Raw genomic sequence first — 17,691 nt, 5'->3', positions numbered from 1 at the left:
ACAGCTGGAACTGGCTGCAGGGCTGACTGCTCTCCCGCATTGAACCTGCGGGGAATGGACCAAGAAATGACAAGAATGATCAAAAAATATGGAACAACTGCTGCACAATAAATGACCACATAGGCTACAATTCATCAGGCTGGAAAACATGCAAATAACATAAATTCATGAAATCCTAAATGGCCTGGGGACTAGACAGGCAGCAGAAAAAATAAACTGGCAAACAAAGAGAAAAAGGTGTCCAGAGAAAGAGGAAAGGAAAACTATGAAACACCCCCCTACCCTACCACATGAATATTTTACAAGCTATTGCTGCTTTTGCAACTGTGACTAATGTAAAAAGAAATTCAACAAAGTTACTCTTTATTCAGGAAAAATCTCGCTTTTCACGTTTCTTGCTCATCAAGCATCCCCACCTCACTGCACCCATGTTCAGACACGTGTGGATGCTTCTGGTCTGTGTGCTCAGGTGGGATCCCAGCATATATTCTGGCACACCACCCACCACTGCGTGGGTGAAGTTTTGTGTCAGTCTGGACACAACTTGCCTGAGGTTTCTTCTGCTTACTCCTGCCTTTGTCTCACCCAGGAACAAAAACTTTTTCTCAGACGATCTCTACAAATAACTGTTTTCTGTGTCGTGCCACTATCTGTTACTATTGAACAGAAAACACCTTCCCTTATACAGAGGGAAGCCTGCTCCATATGATCTTCATTTTTTTACCTATGGCATTAAGGCATAGATCTTAGTAGGGGTGCAAGTGAACATCTGTGTCACAAATTCTAGAGCAACTTCATAAACAGGCTGAGATTAGCTTTTGGCTTAGGGAGCGGCAATGGCTCTACTGCTGTCATTGCACAGAAAGCTCCACAAGTTTAGATAAATAGTAAATAATTAGGTTTAAATTAAAAATATAAAAAAAATCATGCCTCAGCAAGACTGCATGAGAGCCCTGCTGAGATCAGGCTGCCCTGAGCCTTTTAGACATGGTGTAATCTCAGAGGTTTGCAGCAAGATGGCAGTCTGAGATGAGCTCTTGCCTAATTAGCAGATTTCTTGTTGTGTCTCAGTGGTTGCACTGCAGAGATTGGCCACCATCCACTAATTTGCAATATCCCAGGCTTTAAAACACCTTCTTTGCTCCCAGTTCATCAGGGCCAGCTGGAAAAGCACCTGCCAAGTAGAGAACTCCCTTGCAAAGGTTCAAATCCAAAATGAGGCCTGGGACTAAGATGTTCTGCACTATTGCCTCAGTACTTCTTACACCTGGGCTCCTTACTAAATGCAAGAGGTGAATCAGGCAGAAATACATATTCCATCCTGGCTTTACAAATAACTGCAGACTAGCATCAGCATTTTTAATAGGTCTTGCTTTCATAATTCCCTCACATTTTTACACTGCAAGGGACAGGTTGGTTACTCTATCTGGTAGCAGGCATTGGCATCTTCATTTTGTTTCAGTTTTTAGCATTTGGAATGCCAACACAATTCTTTGCTAAAACCATACTACCACAAAGTGGGCAACAAAAGCAGCCCTGGGAGCTTCCCCAGGGACAGACCTCCGCCACAAGCCACAGGTGCAGTGCCCAGGGCTGGGATGGCTGAGGACAGCAGAAGCTGTCCACCAAATGTGATCCTGGCTGCAGGAAAGCTCCTGACAGTTCCTACAGAGATGGGTCAATCACAGGTTCCAGAGTCCACGGCAGCACACTGGCATGGTAAAAGAGGAGAGGTTTCATAAAAATTTGTGATTTGGGTATGAGTAAGACTGAAGCATTAATTAAAATACCTGTGTAAACACCAATAGACACATGAGAACAAGATTTGAAAGAATGGCTTCTACAGAAAGCGCAGAACACTGCTCCCAGTCAAAGGAAGGAATGATTTGTTTCCATTTGCTCTGACACCCAGGAGACCACAAGCAATGAAGCACAGCAGCTTCCCTCAGCCAAAAGAACACGGCCGCAGCTCATATTGCACTAACTTGCAAGAGAACCGCACTCTAAGCAGAGATTGAAAAACAATCTTTGTGTCTTGAGCCGAGGGAAACTTTTATCCTAATTTATGGAGATTTACCAGATGAACTGCTTCTCCTCCCTGTTCATTTTCTTCCTCTATTTTCTGATTCCAACCCATGTCTAGACGCCATTACCATGGCTCTATTGTAACTCAGCCTAGCTAAAACACGAGGGCGAAAGACTCTGCGCTACGTTTGCTGAGAACACTCCTGCCCACAGCACCTGAGGCAGCGCCAGGGCTGCGCCGGACGGCCTCGCCTCTTCCGCCCTTCAAGCACATCAGCGCGGTGATGCAAAAGAACTACATCTCCCGTCATGCTCCGCTCTGACCCGCCCACACCACCTGTGCGCGGCCGCGCGTTGCGCGGCGGGAGTTGTAGTCCGTGATGGCGGCGCTGCGGAAGTGACTTCGCGGCGCCGGGGTGAGCGGGGGCGTGTTGACTTTCCGGGACGGCGCTCATGGAGGCTCGGGAGTAGCGAGGCGTCTGAGGGGGTTCGCCGGCCGCCGCCATGTTCGGCTGCCTGGTGGCGGGCAGGCTGGTGAGCGCTGCCCGGGCCCGGGCGGGGCCCTCAACCCGCTCGGGGGCGGGATGGAGCTGCCGCAGGGCCCTTGGCCCCCCCGGGCCCCAGGAAGGGGCCCCGCCTGCCCGGCGCTCGGCTGGCTCCTGCCCTGCGTCCCCACAGGCTGCTTGCCTTGTCGAGCGTCCTTGCCGGGAGGCGCTTGCCATCCCCCTGTCAATGTTGTCTCCTCAGAGACAAGCTGGGAGCTTAAAAGAAGCTTTTTAAGGCTAGATTGTGCCTTGGCTGCAAGGATGTGGCATCTCGGGTAAAGAGGAGGGTATCTTTTGCTCTGGCATTCAGCCATCCTTCTGCTGCCTTTCTCAAGGTCTATTGTATTTCCTATGTGAACAGGTTTCCATGATCCTGGGGTTGTGCCAGCCAGGTGGTCAACAGCCACTTCTTAGTGACTTGGCAACCTCTTCTGCACCCTATTTTCCTCCTACGCACATGGGGAGCGAAGGTATTCTGATCCTGTAGTCCCGGGTGGGATATGTGTTCAGTGCAGGTAGAACAAGGCTGTTGTGTCTTTCTGGTAATATTTTTTGCAGTTGTTCTTCTGCTGTGTTTGACTTTTATCTGGCTATTTGCTCTTTAGGCTAGTACGTTCCTCACTTTTTGTTATGTACCACTTTAGGTGTGTTTCTGTAAAAGGAAATTCACAGACAGATAAAGATGAAAAACATGTTAATACTAATAAAGGTTTTGTTCTCTTTAGGTACAAGCTGCACCTCAACAAGTGGCTGAAGACAAGTTTGTATTTGATTTACCAGACTATGAAAACATCAACCATGTAGTGGTCTTCATGCTGGGAACTATACCATTTCCAGATGGAATGGGAGGATCTGTCTATTTTTGTTATCCAGACCAGAGTGGGATGGCAGTGTGGCAGCTGCTGGGCTTTGTCACTAATGAGAAGCCAAGTGCCATCTTCAAAATTTCTGGTCTGAAATCTGGTAAGACTAGAACATAGCAATCGGTGCAACAGATGTGTTCTGGAATGCATAAGGGATAAATGTATGAAGGTGGCTTTGAACAAAAAACTACTTAAAAAGACAGCACACTCTGTGTTTTAGACAGTGCTAGAAGCAGCCTGTCAGCTTCATGGAAGTCTGTCTGTGTGTTACTGTTCCTTGTGAAATTTCTCTCTCATCTTCTCTTGTGCATGGTGTTGATCTGGAAATTCTTTTAAGCAGACTTGATGTGGTTTTGTCCTCTGTATAGAGGAAAAATGATCCTGTAACTTCCCTAACATGTTTTTAGGTGTTTGTCTAGATGTGCCAGCAGTGTTTTCTTTCAGCTTCCTCTGCTAAACAGTTGCGTTCTCTGTAGCACAGACAAGTTTTGCAGGGAGTAGAGCCTGGCAGTGATTTCTGACAGCTAGCACTCCCCAGCCAGGGGCAGTTGCTCTATAGAATTGTCCAATAGAGGGCGGAAAACAACCCATTGGAAAACCGTTTTCAAAATGTTTTAGTACTTTTGGTACATTGAGTAGGATGTATGTGCACATGTTTTCCTAAATACATGTGGGGTTTGCTGTGTGCATTATAAAAATGATGAGACATTCCATTGGCACACCTTTGTCCTACGAAAGGGGCAGATACATTGGTCAAGCAGCTGAAAGTGTTACAGTGATAAAGTAGTACACAGCTTTTGTAGGCTTGGGTATAGTCTAGATCTTTGACTTGAATCTCTTTTTAATTAGGCATTGAGGATGCTCTGTTAAAATACATTCATTCATAATGTGGCACGCTTTCTGTTGAGTTAGTCCTGGATGTGGCAGTATGGTTGAGATAAGGGCTCTCAAGCTGCAGAGCAAAATGAGTTCAGATCACACACATGCCTCAAAAATTTGGGCTTTCTTCAGAAGAGGGAGCAACTGCTGGAAGGGTTTGGGGGGACGTGGTTTTGTGTATCCCAAAGCTGTGTGCAAGAGAAAAGCATATCACCAGTGCTTTTGGCATATGTTTCTCATGCTTGAAAGACTCACTGGTGTGTGCTCTTGGACAGCTTTGGAGGAAAATGCATTTTCAGATGCTTTTTGCATGATTAGCCATGATTTCCCAGTAAGGGCTGCTCTCAAGGAAGAACTCAGTGACATAGTTGAACCCATTTGCAGTGCCTTGAGGCGCTGTTGTGCTTGATTTGAGCAGCAGAGAGCTCTGCCATTCCCGTTGTCTGCAGCTTAGATCTGACTGTGGACTCAGTCTACGGCTACACAATCTAAGTTTTGTGGCCATAAACAATGTTAAGGTGGAGAAGACTATATAACAGAGCTGGAATCATTGAGAGACATTACTGATAGCTGAGCTCTGCATTTTGGGTTCAATACCTGGTTAAGAGGACCAGAGATGTGTCCCTGTCAGTAGTGTTGTGTCCCTGGGAAGCAGTGGTTGTAGCAGAGTTTCATTTGTTTGTGCATAAAGAAGGGGCTTAGAAATGCTCCCTGCCTTGGAATGGTAAGGTTTTTTGGTTTTCAGTTGTGCCTGAAGGTGTGGTAGAAATAGAAAACAAACTTTGGACTTGTATTTTGCACCCTTACTGTAAGTATGTTCACAAGTGAGATAAGAGTTACAGCCTTTTCCATGACAGGCTTTTCTGCTGTGAAGCTGTTTGTGCTCTAATATTGTGTCTACATTTGAGGCCTTCACATGTGTAAGGGTTTTGTTGTTATTGGGCTGAAAGATATTGAGGGCTCAATCATTGAATTAAGGGGTCAACAAAGGGAAAGAAATGGGTGGAATAATACTTTTCTGATAGCAGTTGCTCTGCAGTGATGTAATGTGTTGGAGAGTGTAGGGTCTGAGTGCAAAAACCTGAGCTTGTATTTCAGTACTGATTAACATTCTCTACCTTTGTACAGTTTGGAATGCTAATTGCAAGAGCCAAGCATGGAAATCATGGAGTGTATTTCTCCTGGTGTAAGGATGACAATGGATGCTTTTATTTCACACTTTTAGGGCAGACATCTTTCCAAGGCCATGGTTCTGTGGGAGTTCATGGAAAGTGAATGGAATGTATGTGCTTTATTATTTGGATTGTGCCTGTCTAAAGTAATCATACATTGTAACAGAACCTGTTGCTGGGGATGTTACATTTTTATTGAAATGGCAGCTTCTCAGGTGAAATGTTACAAGACGCAAAATTTGTACCAGCTCTGTTGCTATTGGGATTCTCTAATAATGAACTTGATACTTGGTTTCTGATAGCTTGTATCAAGCAAGCATCTATGAACAGCAAATGCTGAGTTCATGCAGCAACGACATTTCTCTGAAAGAGGTTCTAAATAGCATTTCAGGAGATTAACTCTTCTCTTACTTACCTTGTGTTAAAGTAACATTTTAATAGGCGTGCTTTGCTTATAAGGTAGCACTATATTGCAGTTGTAGGATCTGGAGTGAGGAGTAGCACTTCAATTGAAAAGGGTAGTGAGCTTGTGAGTGTAATTTCTGTATGGGTTGGCTGTTTGCTGCTTTGTGCCTTGTGTCTCTGCAGAGGAATGGTCAAGTTCCTGAGGTCTTCAGTCTTGATCTCAGTTCAACTTGTCAGACTCTTTTTGCTGGCTGAGTTTTTGACTAAGTCAGATGGTGCTTTTGATCTCCATTAGCATTTCTTGCAGCTCAAGATAGTGCTGACTGGTCTGCAGGACAGCTCTTGATTAGCTTTGCCTTCTCCTCCTAGTAAAAGGCCAGAGTGCTGGTGAAACATTGCCTCTGTGTTAAGAGGGTACTTGACTATTGTGTTCCCACAAACACAGGTGCAGTATTAGTGTTTGTTTACTGATAGCATTGTGATCCCACAGACATTTTCCTGCATTTTCCTTTAGAGATGCTGACAGAAGAGTACATGATTTAAGTGACTCTGAGTGTCTGTCCTTGTTTGCAGAGACCTTGGCTGAAGCTGGCACTGAAAGTATGGGTTGAGAAAGGTCAGAAGTGAGGGCAGAGGGCTGGGATGATGCCTGTGTTTGTGGCATGCAGTTTGGAGATGGTTCCTTGTTTTCTTTGTGGCACTTATAAAGTGAGAGGCCTTTCTGTTCCCTGACTATTTCTTTAACCTTTGCTGCTTTTGGTGGGTTATAGCAGTTCAGATGAGACTTGGGGCTTCCCAGCCCTCCCTGAGTCAGAGGGATCATAAATTAGAGCTCTCTACTTTTTCAGAGCAGGTTCACTAGAACCTGGCTTTAATGAGTGAATCAAACAACTGCAGCAGTGCTGCGTGTTTTCTGTTTATCTGCAATTGCCAAAATATCAATTAAAAGCTTAGTTCCTGTAGAGAAAGGTTCTGCTGTCTTTCACTCACTGATTGTATTCCCCCTTGAATCCATTTACTTCATAGGCAGCTGTAAATGACATTTTTCTGTTTTTTAGAAATTTCCTTATGATCTATTGTGCTTCTTAAATGTACCCATCACACTGTTCCATCTGTTGTGCTTGTGTGTGCTTGTGCCTGTGCTTGGAGTGTGGTTTTTCTGTATCTCCTGAGATAGGGAGATCCCTCTGGTGGGAGCTGGGGAATACCTTCTACAGGAGGAACACGGTGGTTTAAGTTACACAGCCTTTATGTGTGTGCCAAACCTAACGTGTGCTGTTCGTGGTGCTTTCAGGGAAGGGAAGTCAACATCCCTTTGGTGCCATGAACCTCCCACAGACTCCAACAGTGGCTCAGATTGGAATCTCAGTGGAACTGCTGGAGAACCTGGCCCAGCAGACTCCTGTTGCAAGTGCTGCTGTGTCATCAGTAGATTCATTCACAGAGGTAGCCTGGACATTCCGTTTTCAGAAATTCTCTGCTTTATGGAAGTCTCAAGACTTGAGCCTCTAAAGCACCAATTGGGGAGTGGGCAGGGGTTGCTGCTGCGGGTGGCAGTAGGATTGTAACCAACCTAATAATTGTCAGATCATTTGGTTGGATGCTTTGATGCTATGAAATTGCTTTTTTCTTACACTGAAAAACAATCTCCTGTGAAAGACTGGAATTGGCATGATCAGTGACACGAGGCCAAGAGACTCACTTGTGTCAGTGTCACTGTACTGTAAAATTATTTATGATACTTCTTATGGGAGCAGTTATGACTAAATAAATGTAAGAGAGAGTAGATCTTCAGTGATTTGTAGGTGCTGAAACTTCAGTACATAGGTTTGCAGGGATGGTCAGAAATTACAAGTTAAGGCAAATGTGGGCATGGATGCAGGGGGATGGATATTCAGGTGTACCACTTTCCCTGGAGAAATTCTACTGATGTAGCTCTGCAGATCTACAGAATTATGCCCTTTCCCACCAAAATATTTTTGTTTTTCCTCAGTGCCTTCTCTGTGGATCTTTTTTAATATGTGCCATTTTTTAACCCAGCCTGTTCATTAGTTTGAACCTCTGGAAATCATCAACCAGCTCTGGCAATTAGTTGGCAGTCTAACAACAGTCCAAGGCAAGCTAGACCTGCATAGCAGGTCTTGATTTCCCTAACACTGATGGCTCTGGCATTTTCTTTTAACATTTCAGCGGTTGGTGAGGCTGTTCTTCAGACCTTTTTTAAGTTCTCACTTTCCTTCCAGGTGTTTGCTGAGGGAGACTGGTAATTGTACAGTAATCCTGATACTGTAGCTGATGTTCTTTGGCAGTTTACACACATTGTAGCTCCAAATAAGTAATGTTTCTTGCAGAAAGTTACCACAACTAGGGGTTGACCAACAGCTATTTTCGTATAGTACAGTTAATTGAGCTTTTCTGGAGTTGTTAGGGGCAAAGGACACCTAAATAATATTTCTGATTCCACCAATTTTTATTATAGCAGTACTTAAGAAGAATAACATGCCACAACAGCTCATTTGCAAGGTGGCTCATGGATTTTTCTGGCAGTACTATTGAAAGAAAAAAGAAAACACCTCATGATTACATAACATTTTTACAAGCGTTATTTTCAGTTAAGTGAATTTTTCTGTTAGAAAAGACCAGCATCTAACTCTGAGCATCTTAACTGAAACTGTAATTGCCTTCAAGGAATGCAGTTCACCCAAGGGGTAGAGTACTACTTACTCCTACAGAGAAAAGGTGTGAGGTCAAAGAGGAAGGAAGCCTTTGATGGAGTAGATTGCAGAGGAAGGGCATATATGACTGGGAGCTTATTTGCGAATAACTAATGGCTTTCATTTAATATTTGATATTAGCTCTTTGAAACTGCTACATTATATAGCAATAAAAGTATTTTTTAATGGCAAAATCATCTATTGCTGCCCTAAGTTAAGGAGTTGCTCTCCTCTCCTATGACATTTTTAGTAGGTTTTATGAAGATTTATTGAATGTCTTTTTTATGTATATAAAGTATATATTTTTATTAATAAATGAAGTATGTATTTTTATGTATATAAACTTGTATATAAAAAAGAAGTAGGACAAAACCATGGAGTTCTGCATGTGAGTGCAATGAGACTGAGGGTAGGGTTCTGGGATATCATTTCTTCTACTCCTTTTGTGAGAGGGAAGCACAAGACTGTGCACTTATTAACTCAGGCTCTGTTTCCCTGCATCATTTCAGTGTCTATGAAATTTTCTATATAAAAATTTGTTGTTCTCCCATCAAAACAAGGCATAATTTTTTTTATTATTTTTTTTTTTTTTATTTTTAAAAAAAGAATAGGGGAAATAAGGAGGTACTGTAGACTTGTATATTTGTGGAGTGGCTGGGAATGTCCTACAACCTCATCCTCTGCACACAGGGCTTGCTATTTCTTGGCCTCTCTTTCATTCTTTTCTTTCCTAGTCCTACAGTTTAGGATGCCCTGTGCATCTTTTAGGTTTTTTTTCCCCACAAGATCTAGTAAAAGATGCCAGGACAGCATCCCTTCTGTGGGGAATGCTAATGGGAATTGCCCTGTCAGTGGAATCTGATGAGTTGTAACTAGACAGATTGCAGACTTTTCCAATCATTTAACAAGTGGTTTTCTGGGAGCTGGAATGGCAGCTTTGGCCCAGTCTGGAGTTCTGATTATTCAGTTTGGAGGAGAGGGACAGTTGTTGTCACTGCATCACGTCTTTGTCACAAACAGAAAATGTTCTTCCCAAAGCTGTTTGTCCAGTTGGATGAAGTTGAGCAGAGAGAAGGCAAGTGAAGATTCTTAAAATGATTTCTGGATACTGGATGGATCTGAGGGCAAGAATGAAGCTTAGGATGTTTTGATCATTGTCTCTGGACCTACTATATCTACTTTCCCACTGAGTTTTAAATGACAATACTAAAATTACTTCATGTAGGAGCTGTATATCTGTTAAATTTTCACACAAAAATTCAAATTCAAGAAAGAACTTCCTTGAAATATTATTTTTTTTTTTTTTCAGTTCACTCAGAAGATGTTGGATAACTTCTATAACTTTGCTTCCTCGTTTGCTGTTACTCAGGCACAGATGACCCCAAATCCTTCTGAAGCTTTCATTCCTGCAAGTGTAGTTCTGAAATGGTAATGGTGATCTCTGGTTCTTTTTTCCTAAGCATTAGATCATCATTTCTAAGCACTGAACTATTGTCATGTTGGTCAGTGAGACTGTTGCTGATAATGCACATGCTCATTTGTTGTGGGAGTTGTGGGAAGACAGAGCACACTGATACTTGTCAGTTTGTGCCTATTTGTTTTATTTGGTCTCTTCCTAGACATAGTTCCAGCATAGTTGCCTTACTTAAGAATGTGAGAGATGACAAAATCATCTTGGTTCTGTCACCAAGATCCTTGAGTGTAAATACATAAATCCCTCTGGGAGTTGTTTTCCAGGGACTGGTTTAGTAACTGTCTGGGGATAGCCTGTGTAGTCTGGAGATAAATTGTGAACTGCAGGCAATCCTTTAGGTTATCTGAAAATGTCTTTCCTATCAGTTTGGCCTTATTTATTTATTTAGCCTCTGCAGTATTAACCTAAGCCCTTTTTAAATCAGTATTTGAGACTCTCTGAATACAGTTTTATCATTAGTAAGATCTCATGAATATGCAAGCAGTTGATGAGAGCCACATGTTTTGTTTGGGAGTGTTGGTAACTACAAACTCCATGGAGTGTATGTGGGTAGGGTCTCTGGAGTGACTGGTCAGGGCCTGGGTAAGGCTGAATTGGTTTAAAACCCTTGAGTCCTTTCTCACTTGATCTGGGCTATGAACTATGAAGTATAGAAGAAGATTTTTTGGTTTCCTTTGTTTCTTTGCCAGTTCCTTTTGATTCTTTACATTTTGGGTTTGTAAGAATTAAAAGAGGGGTTTTAACTTTTGTAGCTCAAAGCCTATAGGCTTCTCTATTTTTTCTTTTTCTTTTAAAAGGGCACAGAAATTGTATATTTTGTCTTATTTCTTCACTGTGTGTCAACAGTGAATTCTGATGCTCAGTTTGTTTATGGTTTGCTTGGTTTTATGAGTATGGAAAGTGAAGCTAGGACAGCATGTGTGCATATGTGTTTGCATTGTGTGTTAGAGAATTACATTTCCTCATTTGATTTTACTAAAACATTACCATCCAGCCTCAGATTCATACTTCTACCTGCCCAGACTGATTTCCTAGCCCAAAAAATGTTATGCATAAAACAACCACTTACAATTCATGGACTTGTTTAGGTTGGAGCAGACCTTTAAAATAGAATCCAACCATTCACCTCCTGCTGCCAAGTGCACCACAAACCCAGGGCCAATAAAATATGTCCACATGTCTTTTAAACACCGCCAAGCAAGGTGACTCCACTACTTCCAGTGCTTGACAACCCCTTCATTGAAGAAGATTTTCCTCATATCCAGTCTAAATTAACTTACAATTTTACTAAGCTTGAATGAGTCTCCTCTGGGATACTGCTTTAACAAAATTCATCATGTTGAAATACACAAGTCTGTCTGCAAATATTCTAGATATGCAAATGGATTTGGGATTTACTAATTTCCTGATGTGAAATAGATGTAATTTATCATGTTCTCTGCATAGACTAATTTGGACCCTTTTTTAGAAATACAGTTTTATGTGCAGCAGCTGTTATTTTTTGGTTGTTTTTTTATATTTCTAGGTATGAAAACTTCCAGAGACGTCTGACACAGAACCCTCTCTTTTGGAAAACATAAGTTTAAATTCTGTCATTTGGAGTTCTTCCTAAAGTGTTATCTGAAAGATGCATCAAGTAACTCCACTGAAGATTTTCTGGGGAGAGGAGGGGAAAAATCCAAACAACAATTAGTCTCAATAGACAAAACTAGTAACTTTTATATTACTCTTAAACAGTATTTAAAATTAAAATCAATGAAAATTACTAGTCTGCATGTTGGTTTATTTAATTGAAGTGCTTGGCTGCAACAAGAAATCAGTGTTGCATGTAGAAATACTTCTTAAAAACTGCATTTAAAGTGGAAAAAATTACAAGATGAAAAATGGCAGCACTGTGTCATACTTGTGTGGTGCTTTGGGGTGTTGTACACAAACTAAATGCAGTTTTTCATTCTTTACCTCATTTGAAGGGTGATCAGGCAACTGTGAATATGCTAATGGTTTTCCTGCTGGTACTTGCACTGTGAGTTCTTCCATTTTGTGGACAACCAATAGTCCTGTTCCAAACTCATATAAATGGTACAGCAGTATTTCCCTCTTTGACTGTAATACACTATTGAGTTTCATCTTGGAGTACCTGTCTTTAACTTTTCCTGTATGAAAGTGTAATGAAGAGGAATCTTTGGGAGCTTTGGCTGTGCTAGAAGAATTATTTCCAGTAATGAGAGTAAAATCTTGTTTCTCTTAAAAACCGATGTGGGGTGTCTGATACTGCTGTCTAGGTTACTGGCACCAAAGGCTGTCATTTGCTCATAAATTCAAAAGATTTTGGGGTGGTCTGAGTGGTTCTCATGATGAGTGCAGTTTCTGCTAGTGCGATGGCTTCAGCCACGTGTGCCCAGGTATCTCATAGGTGAGCTCCAGCTGGCCCTTCTGTTGACTGGATTAGCTTGATCAGAAGTACTATGTTGAACAATAGATCTTGCTTTTGTAAGTCCTTTCTGTAACCAAGGACTAAGACTTGGTCCCAGATCATTGGCATGAAAATAAATGTTTCTACTGCTTTCATTGACTGGGAGATGAAGCCTTTAAGGAGTCCTTTATCAAGTCAAGTCAGCCTTAGGTACACTTCTCCTGTCCTTTGAACCTGCTCAATGATACCCTATGTCATTTCTGCCTTAGCTTAAAATGGACTCTTCCCTTGCATAAAAGCAGAGGGCCACAAGGAATAAAGGGAATGAGCTCGACCTGGGGCCCAGAAGAGGAGGAAAACAGACTGATGAAACCAAGGAAGGCTGTGTAAGAACAGCTTTTGAAAAGTAAAACTAATTCACCCCAGGTAATTTATGGCACAAAACTCAGGGTTATTTCCTAGAAGCCATGGCACAGACCCAAGCCCTGAAAAATTTGGGTTGCCTGCTTGACTAAAGGCTTAATTTTCTTAAAGACATACTTGTAGGCCAAATGTTTGTGGAGAAGCAGCAATGAGGGCAGTTAGCAGAGGCCCAGGCTGAACTCCCTCATCAGAATGGGTCATTAGGATCATTCTGTGTGACCTGTCAAATTCTGCTGTAGGATGTGGTAGTTTTGTCACACATATGGCAGATGCCTCACATAGCTGGTGACAGAAGTGGATCAGAAGAGACAAGAGGGACCAAATGGAAGCTGGGAGTGGTCATTGCTCAGCTTCTCACACTTGTAAGGAAGTATCTGGCTGCCATGGAAATAATTAACACTTCATAGGCCATTGCAAGGCATCAGGAGTTAGGGAACGTGTCTACAGGATGTAACAGACTCATTCTATCAGTACAATTTAATTAACAAAGGAGTGATTTATTTGTGAAAATTGAGGTACCATCTACAACTTCCTCATCTGACTGGCCAGAGCTGCCCTCTATGAAATAATCCTCATGTCTCTACTCCTTGTTGCAACTTCCTATGGCACTCACTATCTGACATGCTTTGGTGAAGAACAAGTTATAGAACTAAAGGTATATAAAGCCAAGAGCCTTGTTTGGGCACAGACTGCACTCTGCTGCTCTCCTCTAGTTACAACAAGCTACTTCTGTTCTGACTAAAGCTGCATTCCAGTTATTCCAGATGCTGGTGGGATTGTTGTTTGGGCTTCAGGAAGCCAGACACACCAGACTTAGACCATGTGGGTGGGATCACTAAGTCCAGCATGAGCGCTGTGGCTGCTCTTGCCCCAGCTCCAACCATTAAGGCTGTAAATAAAAATCTGTAATTATATGGGGGTTGAATAATTCAGGAGTGTAGATTAAGAACTTCTCCCAGTACTGCAGCCACTCTTGGTTCAGCAGGTGTTGTCTCTGAGCTCACTGAATGTGGCACATGCTTGAAAGCATCACTGTAAATTACTTTTCTTTCCTGTTGTGACCGATCAGAAACTCTCAGAGGGAAGACTTTATCCCCTCCTTCAGTATCAGTATTGTGCCTTTCACAACTGCTTTGAAAGTAAGAACTGATTCACTTCTACAGATTGTGTGGATGGCCAGACTGTGCTTGTCAAGGATTTTTCTTAATCACCTTTGAAGTAAAGGATTATGGTGGGTGAGTTTCACTAGCCCTATGAGATCCTATCATATGATCACTAATTAGAATGCTTGAGGAAACAGGTATTCAGTCTAAGGAAATTCAATGTAAGAAACTTCAGGGTCATCTAAGCTGTCTCCCAACAATAGTTTTAACTTCAATATTGTGGTTTTAAAATGAACAGGATTATAGGAATAAATGTGAGGAGAAACAAGATACATACATTCATCTATTCTGCCTTTAACTATATATATATCTCCTTTTTTTTCTCCACACCCAAAATACTAACATTTCTTTCCCCTGGTATGGCCAAAGGTGTAAAGCCTGTAATAATAACAACCTCAATGTAATATAAATTATTTTGTAATGATCCTCCTACATTTAGAGTATTTTTCTCATTCCCAGTTTGTAGATATTAGGGAGTTCAGGTTTTAAAGAAAACATGTGAAAAAAAAATAGAACCCTGTCATTAGGCTTCCATGCCAAACTCATAACCATGACAGGGTAGATATATTTCCCTCCATTTTCCAAATTGTTTTCCTTTCCATGCCTTTTCTAACTAATTGGAATTGTTAGAGTGGGGATTCTTTTCACAAGGGCCCTGCCTGTTTCTACATCTGCCCTCACCTCACCACCATGCCCAGAGAAAACTTTAAAAATACAGGAAGCAACAAAGTACATATATTACTGTTGGCTTATACAAAAACAGATGCAAAATTCATGGCAAGTAGTCAAAATTCTAATTATGCAGGGGATTTGTTTATTTGTTTTTAAAAAGTTCCTTCATTTCTTTGTTGTAAATATTTTTCTGACACAGCTTATGATGAGAGCAAAGCATTCTCAGGTGAACCTGTGTCCGTAGTACTTGGCAGAGGAAGTTCATTCCTTCACTTTCAGCCCTGGAACCAGAGCTTCCCAATACAATCAGTGGTGAAACATGAGCATGAAATGCAGAGAAAACAAGCACTCTTACCTCGACTAGAAGGGGAAAATTCAATCCATATTTGTATTAAATTGTTTTGGCTTAACAATAAAAGCCTCAAGAAGAATCTCATTGAATATTGCATTGTGGCAACATTCTTTATTCATTCACCACCAGATGGAGCATCACCTCAGGAAACAGGACCATACTGTGAGAAGAGACCTTTTAAGTGAACCACTGATTTAACAATCAGGAACCGGTTTTCTATTTCTACTTCCAGCTGTGGTACAAACCTTCTTGCTGTCCCTGGGCAAAGTCTCTGCCTTCAAGTTAGAACTGTAGTCCAAGACTACAGTTTATGCAATTTCTAAATTTCTGAAAGTTGGTAGAATAAGACAAGGGCTGCCAGGTACCTTTACTTTTCAGCTTTTTTTTAATCTCTTCAGGGAGATACTCAGTGTGCAATAACTGAGGGAATCGACAACCTTCATTTTAAGGCAACCTTCATTCAACCTTTTATTTATGCTCTTCATACAGAGTTCATAAAGAACAGACCTTTGTAACACTTGCAGCCTCTGAAAGTTTCCTAATTGTACTGCAGTTACTCATCAGCCTGACTTTACCTCTCCCTCACCTGTCTTGACATGGGACACAGGAGTCAATTACAGAATTTGCCAAAGAACAGCCCTAAAGGTGGTCTGATGGCAATGGAGAAGAACACATGTTCTTTCAGGCTATTTTTGGTAGGTTTGTCCAATACTAGGGTTAAGCCACATTTCTATTGTTGAAGAATTTAGGCACTGGAGCTCTCAAGGTATGTTTCACAAAGGCATATATTAAAAGGTGAAAAGGTTTTGGAAAATACTAAACTCTTCTTTAAATTCTTTTGCAACGATTATAACTCTAGTAGCTCTGCATCTTCCAGAAGACACACAATAATTTTAATTTCTCTCCTTTTTTTTAGTCTAGAACTCAGCAGCTGTGGAAAGAAAACACCCTAATGAAATGAATACACAAGTTTTATATTCACTTGAGCTTTATCGGTCTGCTTGTTAACAAAGACCTTTCCCCCCTGTTGTGCATCTTCAAAATATTATTAAATCTACACACAGATGGGGCTGACTGTTGTAAAGAATTTTTTCTCCCCTTGGCTTGCTACAGCTCTACTTACACAAGTTCTTCCCTTCATTAACACCTTTAATCCGATTTCAGTTCCATCCAGGTTTCTCAGAGCAAAGCTCCTGGAACATTTGTCTGCATTTTAAGAGGACAGACTTCAGCACATTCATAAGTTAAAACAGAAGTTAAAGCTGACCCTGTGTTAGGCCTCTTTCCAGTCAAGCACCACCCTTCCTTTCCTTCCTCTCAAACACAGCAGCTCATTTGTCTGTACCAATTTTATGTCCCAAAACAAAACCCATGGCTGAGAAATCCCTACTGCTTTTGTATCCCATTTCACTCTCACTTTCCTGACCACAGGAAAACAGAAGACAGTCTAATGCCATGCTACTGTAAAGCATTTGCAAAGGCTAAATGGCACCAGCCTCTAACCCAGGTGCTCTTAGTATAGCTAAATCAATCAAAGCTCCTTCCTTAAGGCTGCAGGAAGTCTGAGCACTCCCACTGCCTTTCTGGAGTGCTCTCCCAACCACACCCCAGCCTCCTAATTTTTCAGACCCTGCCAACACCACATACTTGCCACAAAATGATCTATGAGGTCTATGGACCATTGCTGTTGTGTAAACACTGGCTCACACTGCCAGTAGTTCTATAGATGCACGAAGTTAAACATTTTCTCCATGCTCCAGTCTCACCTGTCTCCCTCTTCAGCTGATCTGTGTTCAACTCTGCAGGGATTTAATTTTCCTCCCTCTGGTACTCAGGCTTCTACATGGTTCTGCCCAACTCTGTGGTTTTACACTTGGCTTCCTGATCATGTTCTCTTGCACAAACACTCATGGATACAAGAAAGACCACACTGGCCATTTGGCTTGTGCAAGAAAAACAAGGTACAAAATCCAGCTCAATTAAACACTAGTTTTTGACAGACCTGTGGTACTACTGCGCTTCCCTAGTAGTAAGAAGAAGGATTTAAAAGAGGGAAAAAAAAAAAAAAGGAAAACAATCATGTATTACAGACTAAAATCTGTCAGTTCTGGGCTTCATTTTTTTCAGGTTCCCAAGTACACAACTGAACAGGCAGTTTATCTAACCAGAGCATTTACAAGCTTCCCAAACTGTAACAAACAGAAAAAAAGCAATATCTTGAAAATGAAAAGTCAGATACGCACTTAAGAAGTCAGAAGCAGACAGGACTACTTAATCTACGGATCAGAAAGGCACCATAATACTGACAATGACAGCGTACTTGTATTTGCATCATAACTCAGAACATTCTTCTCAAGTAATATGTTATGTTGAAGGGCAGGTAAAGGTTAAAAGAGTATGTAAATGGTTCAACCTCAATAAATGTTATTTACTTTATTCCTCATTCAGGTACACACAGCTACTGAGCAATGTCCTGGGCCACTTTCTTAACACAGACATGAGCATTCCAGCTACCTGCTGATATGTAAAAGTGTTTTGAACACAGATTATCACTGCTTATAATTCCTGACATCTTACCCATTTTTTCCCCT

At 41.6% G+C, this 17,691-nt stretch overlaps 1 protein-coding gene across 6 annotated transcripts; it reads left to right on the top strand.

Moving 5' to 3' along the window:
• The first annotated feature begins 2,419 nt into the window (after nt 1–2,419).
• HIKESHI (heat shock protein nuclear import factor hikeshi) lies at nt 2,420–11,961 on the top strand. Of its 6 annotated transcripts, none has more exons than XM_033516468.1 (6): nt 2,423–2,441; nt 2,932–3,040; nt 3,296–3,533; nt 7,184–7,335; nt 9,913–10,031; nt 11,603–11,843. In XM_033516468.1, exons 3-6 carry the CDS (start codon nt 3,383–3,385, stop codon nt 11,655–11,657), a joined length of 477 nt encoding a protein of 158 aa, XP_033372359.1. In that variant the 5' UTR covers nt 2,423–2,441; nt 2,932–3,040; nt 3,296–3,382; the 3' UTR covers nt 11,658–11,843. The 6 variants fall into 6 exon arrangements, with proteins under 6 accessions (XP_033372360.1, XP_033372359.1, XP_015489229.1 ...); XM_015633743.3 differs by lacking the exon at nt 2,423–2,441 and adding an exon at nt 2,442–2,559; XM_015633751.3 differs by lacking the exon at nt 2,423–2,441 and adding an exon at nt 2,635–2,845.
• The last annotated feature ends 5,730 nt before the right edge of the window (nt 11,962–17,691 follow it).

Source organism: Parus major, chromosome 1, assembly GCF_001522545.3.
Source record: "Parus major isolate Abel chromosome 1, Parus_major1.1, whole genome shotgun sequence".
In the NCBI taxonomy this organism is placed as follows: domain Eukaryota; kingdom Metazoa; phylum Chordata; class Aves; order Passeriformes; family Paridae; genus Parus; species Parus major.
Note: the sequence above shows the minus strand (reverse complement) of the source record. Positions and strands in the feature narration are given on the sequence as shown.

What these genes read in the sequence shown, in the direction of transcription:
- HIKESHI (XM_015633734.3), top strand. Translation starts at nt 2,530, where the DNA reads ATGTTCGGCTGCCTGGTGGCGGGCAGGCTG. An exon ending in GCCTGGTGGCGGGCAGGCTG is followed by an intron (nt 2,560 to 3,295) that starts GTGAGCGCTGCC and finishes TGTTCTCTTTAG; the next exon opens with GTACAAGCTGCACCTCAACA. An exon ending in CAGTAGATTCATTCACAGAG is followed by an intron (nt 7,336 to 9,912) that starts GTAGCCTGGACA and finishes TTTTTTTTTCAG; the next exon opens with TTCACTCAGAAGATGTTGGA.